The sequence below is a fragment of the Monodon monoceros genome, unplaced genomic scaffold (genome assembly GCF_005190385.1).
Source record: "Monodon monoceros isolate NGI ecotype Baffin Bay Population unplaced genomic scaffold, NGI_Narwhal_1 Super_Scaffold_17, whole genome shotgun sequence".
Taxonomy (NCBI): domain Eukaryota; kingdom Metazoa; phylum Chordata; class Mammalia; order Artiodactyla; family Monodontidae; genus Monodon; species Monodon monoceros.
This window is the reverse complement of record NW_021703773.1, coordinates 5,691,282-5,714,451: the sequence shown is the minus strand read 5'-3', so window position 1 is coordinate 5,714,451 and position 23,170 is coordinate 5,691,282. Positions and strand designations below refer to the sequence as shown.

The 23,170-nt window shown below is 51.8% G+C and overlaps 1 protein-coding gene across 1 annotated transcript; it reads left to right on the top strand.

Moving 5' to 3' along the window:
• Positions 1–808: 808 nt before the first annotated feature.
• EIF4EBP1 (eukaryotic translation initiation factor 4E binding protein 1) lies at positions 809–22,830 on the top strand. The gene is made up of 3 exons (XM_029226469.1): positions 809–1,011; positions 20,037–20,216; positions 22,400–22,830. The coding sequence occupies exons 1-3, from the start codon at positions 867–869 to the stop codon at positions 22,429–22,431; spliced, it is 357 nt and encodes a 118-aa protein (XP_029082302.1). The 5' UTR covers positions 809–866; the 3' UTR covers positions 22,432–22,830.
• The last annotated feature ends 340 nt before the right edge of the window (positions 22,831–23,170 follow it).

Sequence of the window (23,170 nt, the reverse complement as noted above, 5' to 3'; positions counted from 1 at the left end):
TTCATTCAAGAAGCACTACTAAACGTCAGGCAGCGTCGGGGCGGGGGGACGGACCCAACTCAAAGGGTGTAAGGCACCTTCTCTGACCGACTCTTACCCCTCCCCACACGCTCGCCCCACCGAGGTCCAGTCTCTCGAAGCCCCACCTCGCTCCAGGTTTACCCCTCGTCGTCACCCAGCTGGATGGTTTGTCCCCATGTCCTTCTCCCACAGCCTCCAGGGCAAGGAATGTGCATTCTTGGCGCTTTCTTCCACGCCTGCCATATCACGAATGTTCAATAAACCGATGAATGACCAACCAACCAATCCCCACTTTCTCATCTGAGGAACTAGAGCACGAAACAGGGAGGGTTGAGGGGACCTTCAGGCCTGATGTCCCAGTATTGAAACTAGCCTTCCCACAGGGGGCCGGATGGGCTAGGATCCCCGCACAGCCTGAGACGCGCCCCCAACCCAGCAAGGCATTAACGTAGGCAAGCTTCCCGACCACCAACCCCAACCAACCCGTCCCTGCCGGCGTGTCAGCTGGGGACCCGAAAGGAACAGGGGCGTGGCCACTGGGGACCCGAAAGGAATGGGGCGTGACCGCGAGGTACCCGAAAGGAACGGGGGCGGGGCGCAGGCTTCGGCGCGCTGGAGCGGGTGGGTAAGAGGCCTCCGACCCAGCGCAGGCGAGGAACAGCAGAGCACTCGGCCCGGGGAGAGGTGGGCGTGGCGGCGGCGCGGGAGGAACTACAAATCCCAGGGGGCGTCACCCCGAGAGGCGGAAGGGGCGGTCTCGGGCGGGGCGGGCCCGAGCGAGACTGAACGAGGCCAGAGGGGTGTGAGGGCCCCGCTCCGGCTGCTGGCGGAGCGCTCGGGAGACCATGTCCAGCGGCAGCAGCTGCAGCCAGACCCCAAGCCGGGCCATCCCCGCCACTCGCCGGGTGGTCCTCAGCGACGGCGTGCACCTGCCGCCCGGGGACTACAGCACCACCCCCGGCGGCACGCTCTTCAGTACCACCCCGGGAGGTAGGCACGGGCTCGGGGGTCGCCGCGCTCCCGCTCTGGGTGCGGGCGGTGTGGAGAACGGACTGGGCAGAGCTCGAGGGCTCGGTAACCGCCAGCTGGACGTGGCGACCTGGCTCCGGGGCGCGGCGACTGGGAAGAACGGATACGGGGCATCAGGGAGGCGGTGAGGGTCACGGAGGTGGCCACAGGGAGCGCACGGGGGGCCGCCTTCCATAGCCCGCCCTCTGGGTGCGAACTCCAGAGCCGCGGCTGCAAATGCCACCACATTAGTTTCCTTCTTTCTGGGAGAGACAGCTGAGTCCTCTCACCCAAACAAACGCACGCTTCCAGGACTGCCACATGCCAAGATGTGCTGCCCCTGTGGGTGCTGGGGGCAGTTCTGAGGCGGAATAGGGTGGGGTCAGGGTGACCCACGAACCAAGAAGAGGCCGAGCCTGGGTTATGGAATAGGTTGTTGGCGTCACTGCCTCTTGCAGAGCCCTTTTTCCTTCCCGAGGCACCCCCAGCTTTGGGCTGAGGGTGCTCGCCTGCTCCAGCAGTGCCTCGACGACACGGGTGGCAGATCGCCCTTTTACGCGTGTGGTTCTCAGCGAAGGGACTTGGGGCCGCGGGCAGCGCTGTGCAGAAAAACACGTTCTTCTGTCCAGGGGGGAGGGGAGGGAACCGTGTGACCTCCCTGAGAATGGATGAGGAAGAGGAAGCTGAGCTGGCGCGGGTGGGGGCCCGCCTTGGGCTGTCCTCGGGAGCCTGGCGTTCCCTCCCAGTCCCGGAGTCCCGGCGCACGGGCGCTGATGAAACTTGCCCGCGCGTTTGCATGATGAAACCCTCGTGCTCACCACTTCCCTCTCGTCCTCCCGCTGTTCTCACCCGCTTCTGCCCTTCCCCCCTCCTCTTACACCCTCTTCCACCGCTCCTTCCCAAACTACTCGAAAACCGCCGCAGATTCTGGCGCTCCGCTGAGACACACGGGTGGGGACGGACGCGCGCGGGCGGGGCTGCAGCCTCGTCGCCTGCCAGCGTCGGGGCCACATGCTTAGTTTCTCAGGCAGCTGTCCCGCCACCAGCGAGCACTGCCAGATCCGAGGTCCGGAGCTGTTTGATCCAAAACATACAATGTTAGAGCTGTTAGCGATCTTAGACGTTCTTGTACAACGGTGCCGCCTTATTCTATGGAACGCGGTACTGAGGCCCCAAATACATGCTCACTGTGCAGTGTCACACCGTTTCCACAGATTGAAGAAGAAATAGCAGCCAAGCATAGAGGGGAGAAATGCTGCCTCATCTATTAAAAATGATCCAAAGAAAAGTTCCCAGCAACCCTTCCTACCCCTCTTTGACTCAAATTCCCTTTCCATGCTGGAACTTATATAGTCCATGCTGTTCTGCTTTTTCTGTGTCATGATGTGCCTACCGGGACTTTTCTGGACAGTTTTGGGGCTCCTTCAAGTGAGGGTGTGAACCTGTGCTTGATCTGTTCGGGGTGGGCACTGAGGCAGGCCTGAGGCTCAGGTGGCCCGATTTTGCAGCTTTGTTGCTAGATGGGGTGGGTCGGATTGGAGCAATAGCCAGGGGTGCCGTTGATAGGTAGCTCCCACTTCTCACTTTGCACTGGGAAATAGGGCTTTGGGGCAGACCTCAGCCAATCTTCCTCCTTTCGAAGGTCTTCAGTTGAGAGAGAGAAGAAGGGGCATCAGAGTGTAACTTCATTTCTGAGGCCAACAGGAAGGAAGCTAGCAGTGCCCGGAGCCTAAAGCCAGGTCTTTCTTGTCTGGGGTGTCCAGCTGGGGAGGCACAGCTCACAGCCCATAACCTGGAGGACCCAGGCTTGCCTCTGCCTCAGCCAAGTCGTGGAGTCTTCCTCCAAAGCCCACTTCAGCCCAACCCTTTGCCGCCCCTTTGCCCAGGGCAGAGGAGCTTGACCTAATGAGAAAAGGTCATTCCTGGCCCCCTTCTGCTTCAGTCTGGAGTGCTGTTTCTCAGTCTTCGATGTGCATACGAATTACCTGGGGACCTCATTTCAATGCAGATTCTGATTCTGTAGGTTTGCGGTTGGGCCTAAGATTCTGCATTTCTTTTTCTTTTCTTTTTTTTTAAATCTTTATTGGAGTATAATTGCTTTACAATGGTGTGTTAGTTTCTGCTTTATAACAAAGTGAATCAGTTATACATATACATATGTTCCCATATCTCTTCCCTCTTGCGTCTCCCTCCCTCCCACCCTCCCTATCCCACCCCTCCAGGCGGTCACAAAGCACCGAGCTGATCTCCCTGTGCTATGCGGCTGCTTCCCACTAGCTATCTACCTTACGTTGGGTAGTGTATATATGTCCATGCCTCTCTCTCGCTTTGTCACAGCTTACCCTTCCCCCTCCCCATATCCTCAAGTCCATTCTCTAGTAGGTCTGTGTCTTTATTCCTGTCGTACCCCTAGGTTCTTCGTGACATTTTTTTTTCTTAAATTCCATATATATGTGTTAGCATATGGTATTTATCTTTCTCCTTCTGACTTACTTCACTCTGTATGACAGACTCTAGGTCTATCCATCTCATTACAAATAGCTCAATTTCATTTCTTTTTATGGCTGAGTAATATTCATTGTATATATGTGCCACATCTTCTTTATCCATTCATCCCATGATGGACACTTAGGTTGTTTCCATCTCCGGGCTATTGTAAATAGAGCTGCAATGAACATTTTGGTACATGACTCTTTTTAAATTATGGTTTTCTCAGGGTATATGCCCAGTAGTGGGATTGCTGGGATATCTAACTAGCTCCCAGTGATTGGTGTAAGTACCACACTCCGAGTACCCAGGAATTAGTGGAATGTGACAGCCCTCACCGTTTCAGTCCTCTGCGGTCTGACCAAAAGTGATGCTTCTATCCAGGTAAACTTCTCTTGAGGTTGGGTTTGGCATCCATCTTTAAATCAGGGTCTGGAGAGCCAGGCTTTTGACAGAGTCTTCCTGGGTGGGAAGTGTCAGGAGCTACTGGAGTAAAGTGTCTGCCGGTCACTCTTGCTGGGAAGAGCACTGCAGTGTCTGTCCCTGGGGCAGAATGAGAGCAGGTGACCTGAGCCATCTCCATGCCTGTGACTCACTTTGCTTTCCATGGTCATTAACCCTACACAGGCTGAGTCACTGATCTGAAGTTAGGTATCTGGAGAACTTAAGAGAAATTTACTTCAGGGAGTGTCACAGATGAATATTTGAGTCTGTGGAGTCTTGTGGGTTTTTTTTTAATTTTATTGAAGTATAGTTGATTTACAATGTGTTAATTTCACTGTACAGCAAAGTGATTCAGTTATACATATATATTCCTTTTCATATTCTTTTCCATTAGGGTTGTTGTTTTTTTTTTTCTTTTTTGGCCACGCTCTGCGGCATGAGGGACCTTAGTTCCCTGACCAGGGATCGAACCTGTTCCCTGACCAGGGATCGAACCTGTGCCCCCTGCCTTGGAAGCACAGAGTCCTATTCACTGGACTGCCAGGGAAGTCCCTCCATTAGGGTTTATCACAGCATACTGAATATAGTTCCCTGTGCTATACAGTAGGACCTTGTAGTTTATCCATTCTATATATATTAGAATAGTTTGCATCTGCTAATCCCAAACTCCCAATCCTTCCCTTCCCCACCACCCCTTTCCCTTAGCAACAAGTCTGTTCTCTATATCTGTGAAGTCTTAAAAATCTCCAGTAACACCATAAACCAGCAGAACCTTTGAGTGGGTCGGATACCTTCATCCACCCTTCCCCCACCAACCTCTACGTTCCCAGTTCCTTATTGGATGTTTGACCCCAAAGCTATAGGGGTTGTTGCTTGGGTGGTAGTCATACCTAAGCCCCGGACCTGGATAAGGTTAATCAGAGGTACGCAGGTAGGACTACAGGTGTTACTGGCACCATATTTGGTTAGACAAACAAAGTCTGTGCCCAGGAAGCTTACCTTAGGGCAGCTCCCAGGTCTGGCTGTGGAACAGACAGTGCCGGGAAGATGGGGAGGTGGGCTGGGCACTGAAGCTGGGATACAGCCAGTGTCCCCAGACCTTAGTCACATTGTCTCTTTTTTTTTTTTAAATAAATTTATTTATTTTATTTATTTATTTTTGTCTGCGTTAGGTCTTCGTTGCTGTGCGCGGGCTTTCTCTAGTTGCGGTGAGCAAGGGGCTACTCTTCGTTGTGGCGCGCTGGCTTTTCATTGCGGTGGCTTCTCTTGTTGCGGACCACGGACTCTAGGCACGCGGGCTTCAGTAATTGTGGCACGCGGGCTCAGTAGTTGTGGCTCGCGGGCTCTAGAGCACAAGCTCAGTAGTTGTGGCGCACGGGCTTAGTTGCTCCGTGGCATGTGGGATCTTCCTTGATCAGGGATCGAACCCGTGTCCCCTGCATTAGCAGGTGGATTCTTAACCACTGCGCCACCAGGGAAGTCCACATTATCTCTTTATTACAGGTTAAAAGAACTTGACATTAAGGCAAGGAGGGAACTGTAATGGGCCTCCTTTTACACTGACCTGAACTTCCTTTTAAAGCGTTTGGAACATTCCACACTATGTGCCTCATTAAAGACTTTGACGAGGACCCTGGTGTAGAGCATCCCAGACTCCCTCCAATGCCCATGGCCTCCCTGTTCTTAAGGCCTTTATGGCATGGGAAGACAGTGTGACCTCGAGGGCTTGCGTTGCAAGTTAGAAAGATGAAGTCACACCTGAAATAGAATTATAAGCATCAGCGTTTTATCTATAGACTGAAGCAATTAGACAGACACCCCACGCCACCCCTGAGAACCTGTATGATATTAAGTGAGAATTGCCCGCTCTAAGTAGTCGGCCTGGTAGGCCTTACATTCTAACAATGCAGACACAGCTGTTGGATTTGAATTGCCTTCAGAAGCTTATGTATTTTTGTCCTCAAAGGTGGCAGGGCCTCATTATTTGAAAAAGGAGTTTTTTTGTTTTTTCCTGAAAGAGCAAAGAAGTCCTTCATTACCACATTTGGTGAAAGGGCCAGCAGGATGGTACCATATTGTTCTCTTGGTATAAAGTAGTGAGGCGTTTGCTTGTCAGGTCGTTATTTGATGTCGCTCCTGGAAGAGGAATTAGGAAAGGGCAGCATTACTGAAAAAAGGATTGCTTCTTAAGGTGAAATGGACAAAAGGTATTCATTTGTGTGCATAGATCCTTGTGTGTTCAAACAAACAAAGGAAAAATCTGTTACTTTCTCATCTTACTGAGATCCATGCCAGCATTCTTCCTGCTTTATGATTCATAACAGTGAATCATGTGTATTTGTTTACGTGTTTGTTCCCTAGGTTAGATAGGAAGTTCTTTCAGAGACGGCTTATTTTGCAGTGCCACCAGCTACGTGTGATGTCTAGAAGGTGAAGGGTTGAAAAGACTCCTGCAGTGAAAGCATCCTCAGGGTAACCTAGTGTCTCTACCACCAGGCCTGGGTCTGAGCTGGCTTAGTAAGAATATTTAGAATTTTCTTTTCTGTCCTTTCAGTTACAGGTATAGTTATTTATCTTGGAAAGTCCCAGAGGCAGAAGCTAACTTTCTCTGAACTTTCCCACTTATCCCAGTATTATTCCCAATCATTATGGAGCAGAAAGTGGAAGGAAGTGACTTTTTATACTGAGCAAGTCAGTATTGGGGCCCAGGTCTTAGACACTAGGATTGCTGCTCTTTATTTACTTGTTTGCAGCCAGTATTGCTGACTAGGTGGAAATAGGTGACATCTATCCATGGCATTTGGATGCTCAAGACATGGGCCTTGTAACCCCATTGCTTATGCCCATGAAGGTTCATGGGGAGAGCTCAGATACTAGACCCAGAGATACTTGTCTTGATGAGAATGGCTGTATCAGTTAGCTACTGCTGTATAACAAGCCATCCCCAAACTTAGTAACTTCAACAACAACTGCAATCTGTTATTTCTCTTCATTCTTTGGGCCAGTTGGGCATTTTTTGATCATCTTGCCTGAGCTACTTCTGCATACAGTTGGCAGCTGGATTGCCCTGGGCTGGAAGGTCCAAGATGGCCTTAGCCACCTGTCTGGGCATTGCTGGGGACAGCTGGAAAGTTGGGCTCTCTTTCTGTCCTCGTGGTCTCACATCATTCAGAATGTGGGCTTATTTACATGGCAGTTTGCAAGGCCTCTTAAGGCCTAGGCTCAGAAGTCATATAATGTCACTGACATGGTATTCTGTCAGTCAAGGCAAGCTGCAGGCTAGCCCAGATTCAACGAGAGGGGAAAATAACTCCTTTGAATGAGGGAAGCCGCATGTGCAAACAGGGATTGGAGGATTTATGCGGACCACACTTTTAGACGATGTTCCACAAGGGCCAAGCCTCAAAGAACAGTCCTTTAAGGAGACTTAACTGCCCGTCCTGCTGTGTGGCCAGCAGAGCCAGGGCCAGGTGTAGAAGCAGACAGGAATCACAAGCCTGTGTATTGACCGTTGGTTTAAGAACAGAGGACACCTTCCTGATAATATTGAGTCATAGATCCCATGCCCCATTTTCAAGCCCTTCTGTCCAGCTCCAGAACGCAAACCATACAGATGGCCATGGTGCCAGGCCACTGGGCCATACATTCACTTGGTGTCATGCCTTCTCTTACTAAGTGCCGCCCAGCCTACCTCTTTCCCTTTCAAGCAGCCGGGCTTTGGGTACACCCTTCAGAGGAGCCCGTGCTTGCCCAGCCCTGCTCAGCACTCGCATTTGAACATCCTTGACTTTCTGGAATACTGGCAAGAGGATGATGTCAGGTGTCTGAGCCCAGCAGTCCACAGGTGGGTGGGAGGGAGACTACTGGGGGTGCAGGTGGGTTCACAGTCAGCACACGCCTGGTGAGGCACACGGTGTGGAGGTGAAGAACTGGGTCTCTTGCCTTAAGGAGTGGGTGTGTATAAGTGGGCTTCTCTCTTTTTTTTTTTTTTTAAAAGGGCTCTGGGGAGTGGCAGGGAGACTTCACAAAGGAAGCAGACTTGGGTTTTATTTTATTTTTTAAATTTTTTAAAATCTATTTTATTTTATTATTATTATTATTTTTTGGCTGTGTTGGGTCTTTGTTGCTCCGCGCGGGCTTTCTCTGCCTGCGGTGCGGGAGCTACTGTTCGCTGAGGTGAGCGGGCTTCTCATTGTGGTGGCTTCTCCTGTTGCAGGGCACGGGCTCTAGACACGTGGGCTTCATTAGTTGCAGCATGGGGGCTCAGTAGTTGTGGCTCACGGGCTCTAGAGCACAGGCTCAGTAGTTGTGGCACACGGGCTTAGTTGCTCCGTGGCATGTGGGATCTTCCCAGACCAGGGCTCGAACCCGTGTCCCCTGCATTGGCAGGCGGATTCTTTTTATTTTTTTAAATTTATTTATTTATTTATGGCTGTGTTGGGTCTTCGTTTCTGTGCATGGGCTTTCTCTAGTTGCAGAGAGTGGGGGCCACTCTTCATCACGATGGGCGGGCCTCTCACTGTCGCGGCCTCTCTTGTTGTGGAGCACGGGCTCCCGACGTGCAGGCTCAGTACTTGTGGCTCACGGGCCTAGTTGCTCTGCGGTATGTGGGATTTTCCCAGACCGGGGCTCGAACCCGTGTCCCCTGCATTGGCAGGCAGACTCTCAACCACTGTGCCACCAGGGAAGCCCAGGCAGGCGGATTCTTAACCACTGTGCCACCAGGGAAGCCCTGGGCTTCTCTCTTCTGCTCTTCTGAACAAAAGGGGAAAGTGGGCCTATATTAATTTGCTAGGGCTCCCGTAACAAAATCCACAGACTGGGTAGTTTAAACAACAAGTTTATTTTCTCCTTGGTCTGGAAGCTGGAAGTCCAAGATCAAAGTGCCGGCAGGCTTGGTTTCTCCTGAGGCCCTGTCCTTGGCTTGCAGACCGCAGCCCTCTTGCTGCCTCTGCACCTGGTGGGTGTCCTTCCTCTGTGGAATCTCTCTCTCCTCTTACAAGGACACCAGCATGTTGTTTTAGGGCCCCTACCCAACGGCCTCATTTTAACATAATGGCCTGTTTAAAAGACCTTCTCTCCAATTAGGGTTACACTGAGGTACTAGGGGTTGGGGCTTCTGCATGTGAATTTGGGGGGTGCCATTCACAAAAAACAGGGCCCCTCCCGTTTCCAGCAACAACAGGGGTGGGGCATTTCAGACGGGCACTCCCCTGTTGGTAGTGAGTTTCAGAGGCAGCCTTACCTGGCTCTGCCAGGTGCACAGGGAACGGGGAGGAGCTGGGCCGGCCCTAGAATTCATTCAACTATTTTGTTCTGAACGTCCCTGTAAAAGCCTTGTCCCTTCTGCTTAATTTTCGAATCAACTGGCCTATTCCCTCATGGGGCCTGAAGGGGGGGGCCCTTTGCCACTCGCTCGTGGCACCTTTGTTACTCCAGGACCTTCATAAGACCCCTTGACCCTTGAGAACATGGGCATCTTGGCTCTCTCTGCAGAGCTGGCGGGGCCAGACGTGAAGGGCAGGCTTGGAGGGAGCGTGCTCTTCTGCTTCTCTACCAAGATTCTCTCCCAGACCGGTCGGCTCTGCTTGCCAAGCAGACTGCCCAGTAAGAACAGCCGCCCAGGCAAGGACAGGGAGGGAGAGCCCTGCGGGCCCGCGCGGCTGCAGCAGTGCCTCCCGGTCGTCGGGGCACCGCCGGTGAGCCGGCTGTAAGCTCATCCGAGTGCGTGGCTCCCGGGAGGCTGGCCCGCGTCCGAGCACAGGCGTCCGGCCCTCCGCCTGACCGTGTTGTGAAATGCTCTCCCGCCCCTGGAAGGGGAACAGCAGTTCTAGGAATTCCGCGCTTGTACTCTTGTTGGGCCTCACGTCCTGGGGAGGAGCGCTTCTGCCTGGGAGGCCCGGGGAGAGCGAGGGACCAGCGTCTCAACTTACAGGAGCCGCCGCATCCAGACGCGGCTTGGCCCCGAGGGGAGGGCGGGACCGCAGGGCGGGCGGGGGATGAAGAAGGAATCTAGGAGGCCTCCCTCCCAGGGAACGTCCTGTTCTGGCCAAACAGGCGGGAAAGGAGGCAGAAATCTGGAGACCCCTGCGACTTCCCCAGTGGCCGGTGCGGTGGCCCCGCTGCCCTGCTCGTTATAAACCGAGGCTGGTGTTTAGGGTCGGAGGCGACATGGACTGTGTCTGCCTCAGGATGGCTGCGAGGGGCCGGCCTTTCTGAGCCTCAGTTTCCTGTCTGCGAGTCGAGGACAATGTGTCTCCTGGGGGTCGAGGGGGCCATGGAGACCTAGCAGGTCAGGCTCTGAGTGCCGCCCCTCTGCCCACAGGCAGACAGGGCTCACGTGGTGATGTGATCTTCAGGCCACTCCTGGGAAGCGCGGGTCTTGTTGGCACCGAGCTGTGGAATGAAGCTGGGACTGGGAGGTGAGGGCTGGTGTGTGGCACACCCGGGTTTGAGCCCAGAACTGCTGTGTCCCCGGCCCCGAGCTAGTTACACTTGAAAAGCACCTGCCCACAAGGAGATCCTAAAAATAAACGGTTGGTGTCAGAGCTGAAACAGACCTGAGAGATTACCTCTAAATCCTGGCACGGGGTTGGTGCTTTAAAAATAGTTAGAATGAGCCCAGAACAAGCCCTTGTTTACTGGTGAGGAAACCAGACCCTAGGGAAGGTCTGCCTTGCTTTATATGTTCAAACAAGCTGTCCTCACCCCAAAACCTGCCTGGAGAAAAAATGCCATTCTTGCATTTGGTGCACATAAGGAGTTTAAAGTCCCAGATGACACCAGTTATCAAACATGCCATGGTTCTTTTTAATTTTTTGGCCACACTGTACAGCACATGGGATCTTAGTTCCCCCACCGGGGATCCAACCCACGCCCCCTGCAGTGGAAGCGCAGAGTCTTAACCACTGGACCGCCAGGGAAGTTCCCTTGTGGTGGTTTTTTTTCTGTTTCTGTTGCTGTTTTTAAATTAAATTATTTATTTATTTGGTTGTGCCGGGTCTTAGTTATGGCAGGCGGGCTCCTTGGTTGCGGCCCGTGGGCTCCTTAGTTGTGGCAGGTGGGCTCCTTAGTTGCGGCTTGCGAACTCTTAGTGGCGGCATGCATGTGGGATCTAGTTCCCTTACCAGGGATCGAACCCCAGCCGCCTGTGTTGGGAGCACGTCGTCTTACCCACTGCGCCCCCAGGGAAGTCACCTTGTGGTGGTTCTTGAAGCATGTTTCTGTGGACCAAAAAAGGATGGAGGACGCCTTTACCCTCCCCCATTTCCACCCTTGCCCTTTCCCCACAAGTCTCTTCGCAGGGTTGCTTGCCTTCCCTCTGATTTGTCCCAGTTCTTTGTGTTTCTTTGTTTTGGCCCCCATACACCTGATCCCTGGTGTGGATGGGACTGAATAAAGGGTAAAGTATGTCACCTGAAGCCACACTGGCCATGGTAATAGCTAGGGCTTGGTTTGTTTAGGGCTTACTTTGTGTCAGCCACTGTGCTGCCCCACGCAGTGACCCTGTGAAGTTGCACTGTCGTCATCACCATCATCCCCATTCTACAGAGGAAGAAATCGAGGCACAGAGACATGGAGCAATAACGCCCAGAGTGGGTACAGCCAGCAAGTGGGAGAGCTGGGTCTCCGACCACTAGGCTGTAGGAAGAGCAGCGCTGTATTCTCTCCCACCAACCCCTACTCCAGTGTTGTTCCCACCCTTTCTCTCCATAGCTGGGAACTCTGGCAGCCCGCTGGACTTACGGCGGTGCATTTGAACGGGCTTTCAGTTAGAAGGCAGCCTCAGTTATTCTCTATATGTAGTTCGAGACCCAACCTTGAACTCTTCCCCCAGCACCCAACAGGATCCCAGCTACACAAACGGTTGGAAGTGTGATGGGGGTGGGGGTGGTCCGCCTCTCTTCTCCCCCCAGCCCTGCAGGGTGGCAGGTTCTGGATTCCCCTGCTCTGCACCTCCAGTACCTCCCATCTGAGTCGCCCATGGACCACCCCCCAGTTCGGGGCAGTGCAGAATTGGGGTGATTTGGATGATTCTCTGGCTCAGGAGGTTAGGGTCAGGGGGCTTGGATTCTCTGTCGCCAGCAGTACACACGGGGTAGGTCTCTCCCTGTCCCTCTGTGATCCCCACCTATGCCTCCATTTTTAGACTCCACACACTTGACAGTAATCGTTTGTTTCCAGGTCTTTCTCCTCCGACTAAGTGTGTGTCTGAGATCAGGGAGCTGTTCCTATATCTAACGGCCCCTTACCTCCCTCACACCTGACCTACTGTGGTCCAAAGGGGTTCAGTGAGGGACTTTTCCCTGGCGGTCCAGTGGTTAGGACTCAGCGCTTCCGCTGCAGGGGGCACAGGTTTGATCCCTGGTCGGGGAACTAAGATCCCCGCAAGCCCCATGGCGCGGCCCAAAAACAAACAAACAAGGGGTTCAGTGAGTGAATACACGACCGACCCAGCACACCTACTCTCAGGGCATGGGATTGAGCAAAGCCCGGCAGTTTTGTGGGCGAGTGTTAACACTCCTCCTGATCCTTGAGTACAGTTCTGGAGTTAAAGTCTAGCGTGGACGGGGCTGGCACACATGGCCTGGAGGTGCTGGAGGAGTGAGCTTACCACTCCTTCCCCAGCCCAGCAGAGAGCCCCCTGGGCTTTCATGGGGTGGGGAGGCTATCTTGTTCCAGCCACGGCAGTTTTAACTTGACTTACTAGGAAAGGAGATTCTGACCTTATATCCTTATTTATTTGTTTGCTTAATATCCCTATATCCTTATTACAGTTTTGTATTAAAAAAAAAAAAGTTCAGTGTAAAAGATGTTTTCTTTGCCTTAATCCTTATCTCACCCCCAGAGATAACCAAACACAAAATATAGTTCTGTGACGTTTTCATGAAATACTGTGGACAGTGTACACTTTTCTTATTCCAAATAGTACCTGCACAGCATTGCATTGTAGGTCTGATCCATAACTTATTTAACCTGTCCCTTAGTTTAAAAAAAAAAAATCAAAGTTGTATATATATAAAGTTATAGGACTTCCTGGTGGCTCCGTGGTTAAGAATCCGCCTGCCAATGCAGGGGACACAGGTTCAAGCCCTGGTCCTGGAAGATCCCACATGCTGCAGAGCAACTAAGCCCGTGCGCCAGAACTATTGAGCCCGCGTGCCACAACTACTGAAGCCCGCGCGCTCAGAGCCCATGTTCCGTAACAAGAAGCCACCACAATGAGAAACCTGCACACTGCAAGGAAGAGTAGCCCCCGCTCGCTGCAACTAGAGAAAGCCTGCGTGCAGCAACAAAGACTCAATGTAGCCAAAAATAAGTAGATAGATAGATAAACAAGTAAATAAATAAATTTATTTTTAAAAAAGTAGACAGGGACTTCCCTGGTGGCGCAGTGATTAAGAATCGCCTGCCAAGGCATGGGACACGGGTTCGAGCCCTGGTCCGGGAAAATCCCACATGCCGCAGAGCAACTAAGCCCACAAGCCACAACTACTGAGCCTGTGCTGTAGAGCCCGCAAGCCACAACTACTGAGCCCGCACGCCACAACTACTGAAGCCGGCGCGCCTAGAGTCCGTGCTCTGCAACAAAAGAAGCCACCACAATGAGAAGCCCACACACCTCAATGAAGAGTAGCTGCCACTCACCGCAACTAGAGAAAGCCCACACACAGCAATGAAGACCCAATGCAGCCAAAAAATAAATAAATAAAAATTTAAAAAATAAAAACCGTAAACTGATTTAAAAAAAAAAAAGAAAAAAGACATCTCTCGATTCAGGAAAAGTCTCTTTTCTTTTTTTCTATTTAAGTAAATTCTTTTGATCAAATTTTCTTTTCTCTCTTTCTTGACTTCCTATTATCCAGGATTTGGGTACTATCTCTAATTGGTTATCTTTTTGTCTTCTGCTCCCTTTATTATCTGTTTCCTCCTGTTGGTTTTGATTTGTTTTGTTTTGTTTTTGATTGCTGTGTGCGGGCTTTCTCTAGTTGCGGTGAGCAGGGGCTACTCTTCGTTGAGGTGCACAGGCTTCTCATTGCAGTGGCTTCTCTTGTAGCGGAGCATGGGCCCTAGAGCACACGGGCTTCAGTAGTGGTGGCGTGTGGGCTCCATAGTTGTGGCTCGCAGGCTCTAGAGCACAGGCTCGGTATTTGTAGCTCGTGGGCTCTAGAGCGCGGGCTCAGTAGTTGTAGCTCGTGGGCTCCAGAGTGCAGGCTTAGTAGTTGTGGCACGTGGGCTTAGTTGCTCCGCGGCATGTGCAATCTTCCCGGACCAGGGCTCGAACCTGTGTCCCCTGCATTGGCAGGCAGATTCTTTTTTTTTTTTTTTTTAATTTATTTATTTATCTATTTATTTATTTATTTTGGCTGCATTGGGTCTTTGTTGCTGCGTGCGGGCTTTCTCTAGTTGTGTCGAGCAGGGGCTACTCTTCGTTGCAGTGCGCATGCTTATTGCAGTGGGTTCTCTTGTTGCGGAGCACGGGTTCTAGGCATGCGGGCTTCAGTAGTTGTGGCACATGGGCTCAGTAGTTGTGGCTCGTGGGCTTTACAACACGGGCTCAGTAGTTGTGGCACACGGGCTTAGTTGCTCCTCGGCATGTGGGATCTTCCCAGACCAGGGCTTGAACCCATGTCCCCTGCATTGGCAGGCAGATTCTTAACCACTGCACCACCAGGGAAGTCCCTGTTGGTTTATTTGAATCTCTCATTAAATGTTGTGAGCTTTTTTCAGAAATGCAAGGAGACATTTGACTGTTTATATTTAAGCGTGAGGTGCTTAAGAGCTGACCGGAAGCCCCTTGTGAGTTGTGGAGACTGGTGGACTCAATCTAGTGGCTAGTTGGTTTTTTTGCATTTGGGATACCCGCCTCCCAAAATCCGTTTCTACAGATCTTTATCTTTACTCTTGATTCTGAGGCAGGGCAGGGCTGGGGATTTGAGGCCACCGTTCAGGAGATCAGCTTTACTTATTTTCCCTGTCACCCCTCCTCCTGGGTGAGGAGTGTGTGGCACCTCTCCCTGTTCTCAGTCCCCATCCCCATTTTCCTTGATGCCTCTAATTCCTGAACCTTCCTGGGTTCTGACCCCGCTTGCTTCCTGTTGTAACCTCCACTGCCACCTTCCTGCATTAAGTTGTCACCCTTTCCTTCTCTCTGTTAGAACCACAACTCCATTCACTTTCTGTCTTCATATATCGTGATTTGGAGAACAGCTGGAGCCCCTTTTGCATCCAGGTGGGAGCATGTGCTTCTACTTGTTCTTGGTGTTTTGCACAACTTGTGAGAGAAGCAGCAGTTCTTGGCTCTACCAGCTGGAAGCTGCCTAGATCCTCAAAAGCTTTTGTTTATAGAAACCTAGTGGAGGTGGGTCATTTTCCCTTACATGGAGAGGAAGTAGGCCCTCAGCTAAAGAGTGTTACGTGGGCACCGGCTGGTGTGACACCCACATGCGCCAGAGGATCACACTTGACCAGCACCTCGCTCAGCCTCGCAGGGACCGTGGCATCCCCTGCTGGTTCCCACTTCCTGTCCACGTAATGCAGGCCACGTCCCCAGTTCTGGGAGACAGCAGCAGCCTTGTCACCTAAGGTTTCCTGTTTTTGACAGTATGGGACTGTGTGTGTTTTGTAAAGTTTGCATCCTCTGTGGGAGGCTTAGGGAATTTCCGGAAGATCACTGTTCACTGAAGCTGTGTGATGGTGGATCCCATGAAGGGTTGGAAGAAGAAAGGGTTAAAAAGCCAAAGCAGCTTCATCTCCAGCTCCTATCCTTCACCAGCCCCAAGTTAGTCAGTGGTGGCTTTGTGGTCTCCTCCCCTCCCAGGCTCCATGCCTTGTCAGCTGACTTTCTGAATGCCCTGTTTACCATCCTACAGCCTCCATCCCTGGCTGAATTATTCTGATGGTGGCTGTCTTGGGTGCCACCTCTGCTGGCACTTAGATTATGGATTTTATTAACTGAAATGAGGATTTTTATTTTTACATAAGTGCACTAGCCATAGGATAAAGGGCACATTGTTGATTTCTTTTTCTCTTTTAAGCGTAATTACTGACTTTTCAAATGCTGGGGGCTACTTCTGAGTATGTACCCTGAAGATTTGAAAGGAGGGTCTCAAGATATTTGCACATCCATGTTCCTAGTAGCATTATTCACAATAACCAAAAGGTAGATGCAACCCGAATGTCTGTGGGTAAACGAAATTGGTATAGCCATACAATTGAATGTTATTCAGCCCTAAATGGAAGGAAATTCCCACATGGGGTCCAACCATGTAGATGAACCTTGAGGACATTATGCTAAGTGAAACGAGCCAGTTGCAAAAAGACAAATACTGTATGATTCCACTTATTTGAAGCACCGAGAGCAGTCCGGCTCAGAGAGACAGAAAGTGGAGCGGTGGTTGCCAGGGGCTGGGAGAGGGGGGAGTTGTTTCCTGGATAGAGTTTCAGTTTGGCAGGATGAAAACAGTCCTGGAGATGGGTTGTACAACCACGCGGATGTACTTACACTACTCAACTGTACATTTTAAGATTAGTTCAGATGGTAAGTTTTATGTTATTCCTGTTTTACCACACTCGTTTAAAAAATTGCGGAGGGCTAGTGACCTTGAAAGAACCTCCCCAGAAGCTGCTGACCTCCAAGTTCTTTTTTTTTTTTAATTAATTAATTTTATCTATTTATTTTTGTCTGCGTTGGGTCTTGGTTGCTGCGCGCGGGCTTTCTCTAGTTGCGGCGGCGAGCGGGGGCTACTCTTCGTTGTAATGTGCAGGCTTCTCGTTGTGGTCGCTTCTCTTGTTGTGGAGCATGGGCCCTAGGCCCGCGGGGTTCAGTAGTTGTGGCACATGGGCTCAGTAGTTGTGGCTCGTGGGCTCTAGAGTGCAGGCTCAGTAGTTGTGGCGGACGGGCTTAATTGTTCCATGGCATGTGGGATCTTTCCCGGACCAGGGCTCAAACCCATGTCCCCTGCATTGGCAGGCAGATTCTTAACCACTGTGCCACCAGGGAAGCCCTCCAAGTTCTTTTTTGAGACGATTGAATCTCCAGCTCTTAGGTTCAACTCCAGTGGGGCCAGTTCCCTACTCTGTGGTGAACAAACCAACAAAAAAAAGCCAAGATGGTATTAAGGAGTTTGGGATTAGCAGATATAAACTCTTATATATAAAATAGATTAAAAAGGTCCTACTGTATAGCACAAGGAACTGTATTCAATATGCTGTGATAAACCATAATGGAAAAGAATATGAAAAGAATATATATATATGTATGTATGTATATGTGTGTGTGTATATATATATGTGACTGAATCACTTTGCTGTACACCAGAAACTAACACACTATTGTAAATCAACTATACTTCAATAAAAATAAAGAAAAAAATGATGGACTTCCCTGGTGGTCCAGTGGTTAAGATTCCACCCTTCCACTGCAGGAGGCGCGGGTTCGATCCCTGGTCAGGGAAGTCCCACATGCCGTGCAGTAAAGTGCCAGGCCGTGAGAACTAAGAAACAGAAAAATGGTCCCATCTCTGAAGCCAGGACGTCCTCCCTCAAGGAGAGGGCTCCGTTGTTCTCCATTTGTAGCCCACTGGGCTCATAGGCACACAGCCCTTCATGGTACAGGTGAGGCCCGAACGGCGGGGGGCCGGAGGCAGGCACAGAGGGTGAGGTGCACAGGGCCACCCGGCTGGTTGATAGCAGAGCCTAACATACAGTGCCGTTCTGTGTGCTTTGCTGTCCACGCCTCCCCCTGGGAAACGTGAGCTCTGAGCTTTTGTCTTGCTGGTGATGAGGGGCAGGGCTGTCAGCCTCAGCAATACTGCCTCTCAGAAGAGGAGAGCAAGACTGGGCGGCTGCCTAGACAGGCCCGAGTCTGACTGGGACAACTCAGCAAGGAGGCAGAGTTCACCTTGGGTATCTCTCACCATCCTCTGCTCTCCAGCAGCCCGGGTCATCCTCAGCACTGGAGTCCAGTCTTATTAACTCACATCAGAGCTCAGATGTAAACCGGTCCCTCTCCTGGCTCCAAGGGTTAACAGAGAGGCACTGCTCAACATCGAGAAATGAATCTCAGCTCTTGGAATGTCACTCAGCAGAGCCATTAAGTGAGGGACGTATTTCAGGGCTGTTGATAAGGAAGGGCATTCCTGAAGTCCTTGCATCCTGGTTTCTAAACTGGGGCCATTCACCGTCCGTCTCAGTCTTTATTTATTTATTTTTTCATTGGAATATAGCTGATTTACAATGTTGTGTTAGTTTCAAGTGTACAGCCCAGTGATTCAGTTATGCAATACATATATATATAAATCTATTCTTTTTCAGATTCTCTTCCATTACAGGTTATTACAAGACATTGAATATAGTTTCCTGTGCTGTACAGTAGGCCCTTGGTGGTTATCTATTTTATATATAGTAGTGTGTATATGTTAATCCCAAACTCCTAACTTATCCCTCTCCCTCATCTGCAGTCTTTTATTTATTTATTTATTTATTTATTTATTTAGGGCTGCATTGGGTCTTCGTTGCTGCACGCAGGCTTTTCTCTAGTTGTAGCGAGCGGGTGCTACTCTTCATTGCAGTTGTAGCGAGCAGGGGCTACTCTTCATTGCAGTGCGCGGGCTTCTTGTTGTAGTGGCTTCTCTTGTTGCGGAGCACGGGCTCTTGGTGCGTGGGCTTCAGTAGTTGTGGCACACGGGCCCAGTAGTTGTGGCTCGCGGGCTCTAGAGCGCAGGCTCAGTAGTTGTGACTCACAGGCTTAGCTGCTCCGCGGCATGTGGGATCTTCCCAGACCAGGGCTCGAACCCTTAAGTGGTCAAGCGGATTCTTAACCACTCCACCACCAGGGAAATCCCCCCTCTGCAGTCTTTATCATACTTTGCATTCTACTTGTACATATATTTAATATTTCTTTTTATATCACCTTCTCTTTTAAATTTAGTTTTTATTATTACATATATCATGTAATATATAACATACTATTACCATATTCAATTATATCCTATTGTATTTATTAAAAGGAAGCTTGATATCACAACTGTATATGGAAAAACCAGACTCACTTGCTGTAAATAGAAGGTAGCTATAAAAAGAAACATAATGACAAGAAGACAGTTTTAAATTCTGGCTAGATTCCTCTGCCTGGTGATGGCTAGGAGCCTGGGGCCTGCTCCTGTTGAGAAGGGAGCCGTCAGCAAATGTTCAGGAGGTGTTATGTTACTAGGACCACGCTGGTGCTTCTGAGATAATCAGGATTAAACAAGGGCCCAACGGGAGTAATCTCGGTCTTCACTTTGTTTGAGGAATCAGCTGGCCTCCCACCAGGCTCCTGGGTCCTCTGCTTGAGAAAACACTCCCTTTTTAAGGAGTCTCCCAGGCAGCTGCCCTCATAGGAGGGGTCCTGGGTGCTTTAAGGATAGTGAATCATAAGACATGGTTCCTCACCCTAGGGTGACACTTGAGAAAGGAGAGTCACCCTCTCTCCTGTGTAGAAGCCCTGAAGTGCAGGGACGCATCGGAGCAGATAGGTAAAGGATGCTGGGGGCGGGGGTGTCTCAGGGGAGATGGGCTGAGTGAAGAGCGGCGTGGGGCGGGAGGGCTTGAGTCCAGACAGGAAGCGTTCTCATTTTTTACTGGTTGGGGGGATCACTTGATTTTTCTCTTTGCCTCTCTGTAAAATGGAGTTAAAGATTCTGGATGTCCCACGAGGGTGCTGTAAGGACAGAATTGAAAAATGCATAAAAAACGCCCTTTCTCCGCTGTCGGATGTGATTGTCGTGAGTGGTGACACCGAGCACAGGGTCTGGGAGTGAGTTGGTGGGCTGTGAGCAGCAAGCACAGGGGAGGATGGATGCGGTCAGGCGGCCACAGGATCGTCCGCGGGACGGGGAGCCGGGGCAGTTTGGTAGCAGCAGGGTCCTGGGCTGCAGCCAGGCATGAGTAAGCCTCACTCCTCCGTCCGGGCTTTTGCAGGAAAACCTGCCACCTGCGCTGCAGCCACACCTCAAAGACATGGGGGAAAACAGCAGGCTGGCGGGGAGCGGGCGGTCCGCCATGGCGTTATCAATGTCCCCGCCCCCTGCCAGGTACCAGGATCATCTATGACCGGAAGTTCCTAATGGAGTGTCGGAACTCACCTGTGACCAAAACGCCCCCGCGGGACCTGCCCACCATTCCCGGGGTCACTAGCCCTGTGGGTCATGAGCCCCCTACAGAAGCCAGCCAGGACCACCTGAGCAGCAGCCCAGAGGACAAGCCGGCGGGCGGTGAGTGGCCGGGCTCGGCCAGGCTCTCCCTGGGGAAGGGAATGCGTGTGGTCCCATCCATTCAGGGGGAGTTACAGGGAGGGGAATGATGCTCCTGCTTGGAACTGCCCAGAGTCCAGAGGGTGCGGGTAGGGACTGGAGTGTAGAACTTTCATCGGAACCAGCTTTCCCAGGGAAAGGGGCCCAGGAACCGGAGGAAAGGCGATGTGGCCTCAGATAATCTCATTAGTGGGGAGCTTACCAGGGGATCACGCAGCCACTTTGATAAGCACTTTAATAACCTTTGTGTAATTGTCCCTGAAGTGTTTCCGTGTGTCTGTGATACTCGGAACCCACCCACGATATTTGTGGGCAGGAGGTGACATCAAAGTCACTGCGTCCTCACCCTCTAGGAAATTACATGTCTGTGGGATCAGAAAGGCATCCGGGATGCCTTCTGTTAGGGTGTCCATAGCGGATTCTGGAGACGGTAGAAACAGTGCAACCAGTTGTTTCTGCAGGTACCACATGGGGTAGCTGGGTCCTTCCTGGTGTCCGTTCCCCACACCCCCCGCCAAGCGATCAGAGCAGCCACCCCGACAGAGGCGTGTGAATGCCCTCTTTGTGGCGTCGGCACCGGCTGGCCGGAGCATCTGTGCGCTCCCGCTACGTGCAGGACGCAGCGTAAGCACTCGGAGACAACCTGAGTCAGCCTGGAGGCCGCTGACCCTTCACCCAAAGGCGGTACACCAAGCCCAGACAGGAAGCAGCTGGGACCTCAGGCTGGGCTGGCTGTGCTGACAGCAGCAGAGAACCCATCTCCCCAGAACTCGTCGCCTGCAGGATGTGGTTCATTATTAACTCGGGAACCCCACCTCCCAAGACAGGCCCCAGTTGCCTTGCCTTCAGACTTGGAGAGCCTTGGAGGGAAGGAAGGTGGACTCGGGCACAGAGAGCGCAGTAGGAAGGACGGCCCCAGGCAGCGCAGTTCCCTGCCCTTTGTTACAGGATGGAGAGAAGGAGGGGTAGAGTCACGTGGTCGGTCCCCCTGCTTAAACCAAAGACTGGTAGTTGAGGATGGAGGTTATCAACACCTGAAATGGTTGTGTCACCACTACCTGAAGGCTGTCCATCGCCCGCACTTGCACACCCTCTTCCCTCCCAGTTTCTAGAACTGCTGTGGCCCATAACAAATGCAGGTTAGCCCAGCAGTGCCCCAGGCCGACAGCCCTGACCCCACAGTAACAGCCTAGTGGTCTGCATGGTTGTTGGGATGGGGTGTAGTGGAGGAGGGGGACATGATTTTCCATTTTGCTTAACTGGCTATGAGAAGCCAAGGCTCCTGCCCTTGGACCCACATATTTGTGGGTAGACGAGGGTAGTTGTTCCCCTCTGGGCGTCACAGCAGGCATCCTGCCCTGTGGAACTTTGGAGCAGCCTTGGCCAGGAGACCGTGAAGGAGGCAGTTACATTAAAAAGGAAAACAAGGGAATTCCCTGGCGCTCCAGTGGTTAAGACTCCACGCTCCCAGTGCAGGGGGCCCGGGTTCAATCCCTGGTCAGGGAACTAGATCCCGCAAGCCACAGCTAAAAGATCCCTCACACGGCAACGAAGATCCCGAGGGCCGCAACTAAGACCACGCACAACCAAATAAATAAATTAATTTTTTAAAAAAAGAAAAAAACAAGCTGCTGCAGCATGAATTACTTGAAAATTTTAATGGTAAGAGTTGGACAAGGGCAGTGAGTGGCTGAATTACCCAAATAACTTCTGTATCGCAGGGTCAGGCTGTTCTGTGGGGAATCGGATGCATGCCTAGTAGGTCAGGGTACCACTTTCTAAACAAGAAGTTGGGACATGTGCTCAGAAAGGACTTACGTTTAAGAAACATTTGGGAAGTTGTACTTATTTCAAATCACAAGGAGCCATTCACTCTTATTACAAAATTCAGGGCTGTCACCTCTCCTGTGGGGAGACGTGGTCTCTGTGCTTCATTTGGGATTGGGGGAGGGAGCACAGCTGGACGTGTGTTTCCAGGAATTCCTGGTCCTGCCCTCTCTCCATTCTCCTTGGAAGCACAAACCTGGCCCTGCTCTCCTTGTGGGAACAGCAGAATGGGAAACCACGCCTCTTCTTGGCCTCTAGAATGTCAGCGCTACCACATGCCCATGGCTCACCTGGCCCTCTGTCTCTTCTCTCCCCAGGTGAAGAGTCACAATTTGAGATGGACATTTAAAGGGCCAGCCGTCGGAGTGAGCAATGCCGCTTGGGCCCCAGAGGCCCGTCTCGGGAGAAGAGTCACACCAGCCAGGCTTTGTGAAAGTTACCATCCTGGGCAGCTGTCGGTGTGGAGCCTTCCAGCCCTGCCCGCTGCTCCCTCGCTCAGGGCACCTGCTCCCCTCCCCCTTCGTGGACACCAGCAGATACCTCCGTGTGCCTCCAGCCCTGCAGGAGCTGTCACCCCGAGGGCAGTGACCTCAGGCACACCCTGCAGCCCAGGGCCAGCTAGTGGACACGCTCCGGCTCTCCCAGCCCCCTCCTCCGGGGGGCGCACCCACCCCTTCCTCAGGTTGGTGTGTGGGAAAGCTCCCCTCCCCCTCCCTTCCCAGGAAAGGAAATAAAAGCCTTCGCCCTAGGGCCAAAAGTTGGCCCCTGTCTGAGCTCTTTTCACCTCCATGTGGATAGCTAATGCCGACTACTCTGTACCATGCTTGTCAGGCGCTTTCTGTACAGCATCTCACTTGACCGTCACACGGATCCCATGGGGTGAGTAGAGCACGTGTTGGCCTCGCTGTCCAGCTCGGGAAGGTAACAGCACACGCGGGTCCAGGACAGATGTCGTCGGGGCAGGGTTGGAGCTCTACTACTCTCCATCTCCTGTTTTGCGGTGCTAGGTGCTACCTCTTTTCTGGGCTGTGTCGCCCCCAAACGTGTCCAGTGACTCAGTCACCTTAGCTCTGCGGGCCCTTCCCTGC

What these genes read in the sequence shown, in the direction of transcription:
- EIF4EBP1 (XM_029226469.1), top strand. Translation starts at nt 867, where the DNA reads ATGTCCAGCGGCAGCAGCTGCAGCCAGACCCCAAGCCGGGCCATCCCC. An exon ending in CTTCAGTACCACCCCGGGAG is followed by an intron (nt 1,012 to 20,036) that starts GTAGGCACGGGC and finishes GCCCCCTGCCAG; the next exon opens with GTACCAGGATCATCTATGAC. An exon ending in AGAGGACAAGCCGGCGGGCG is followed by an intron (nt 20,217 to 22,399) that starts GTGAGTGGCCGG and finishes TTCTCTCCCCAG; the next exon opens with GTGAAGAGTCACAATTTGAG.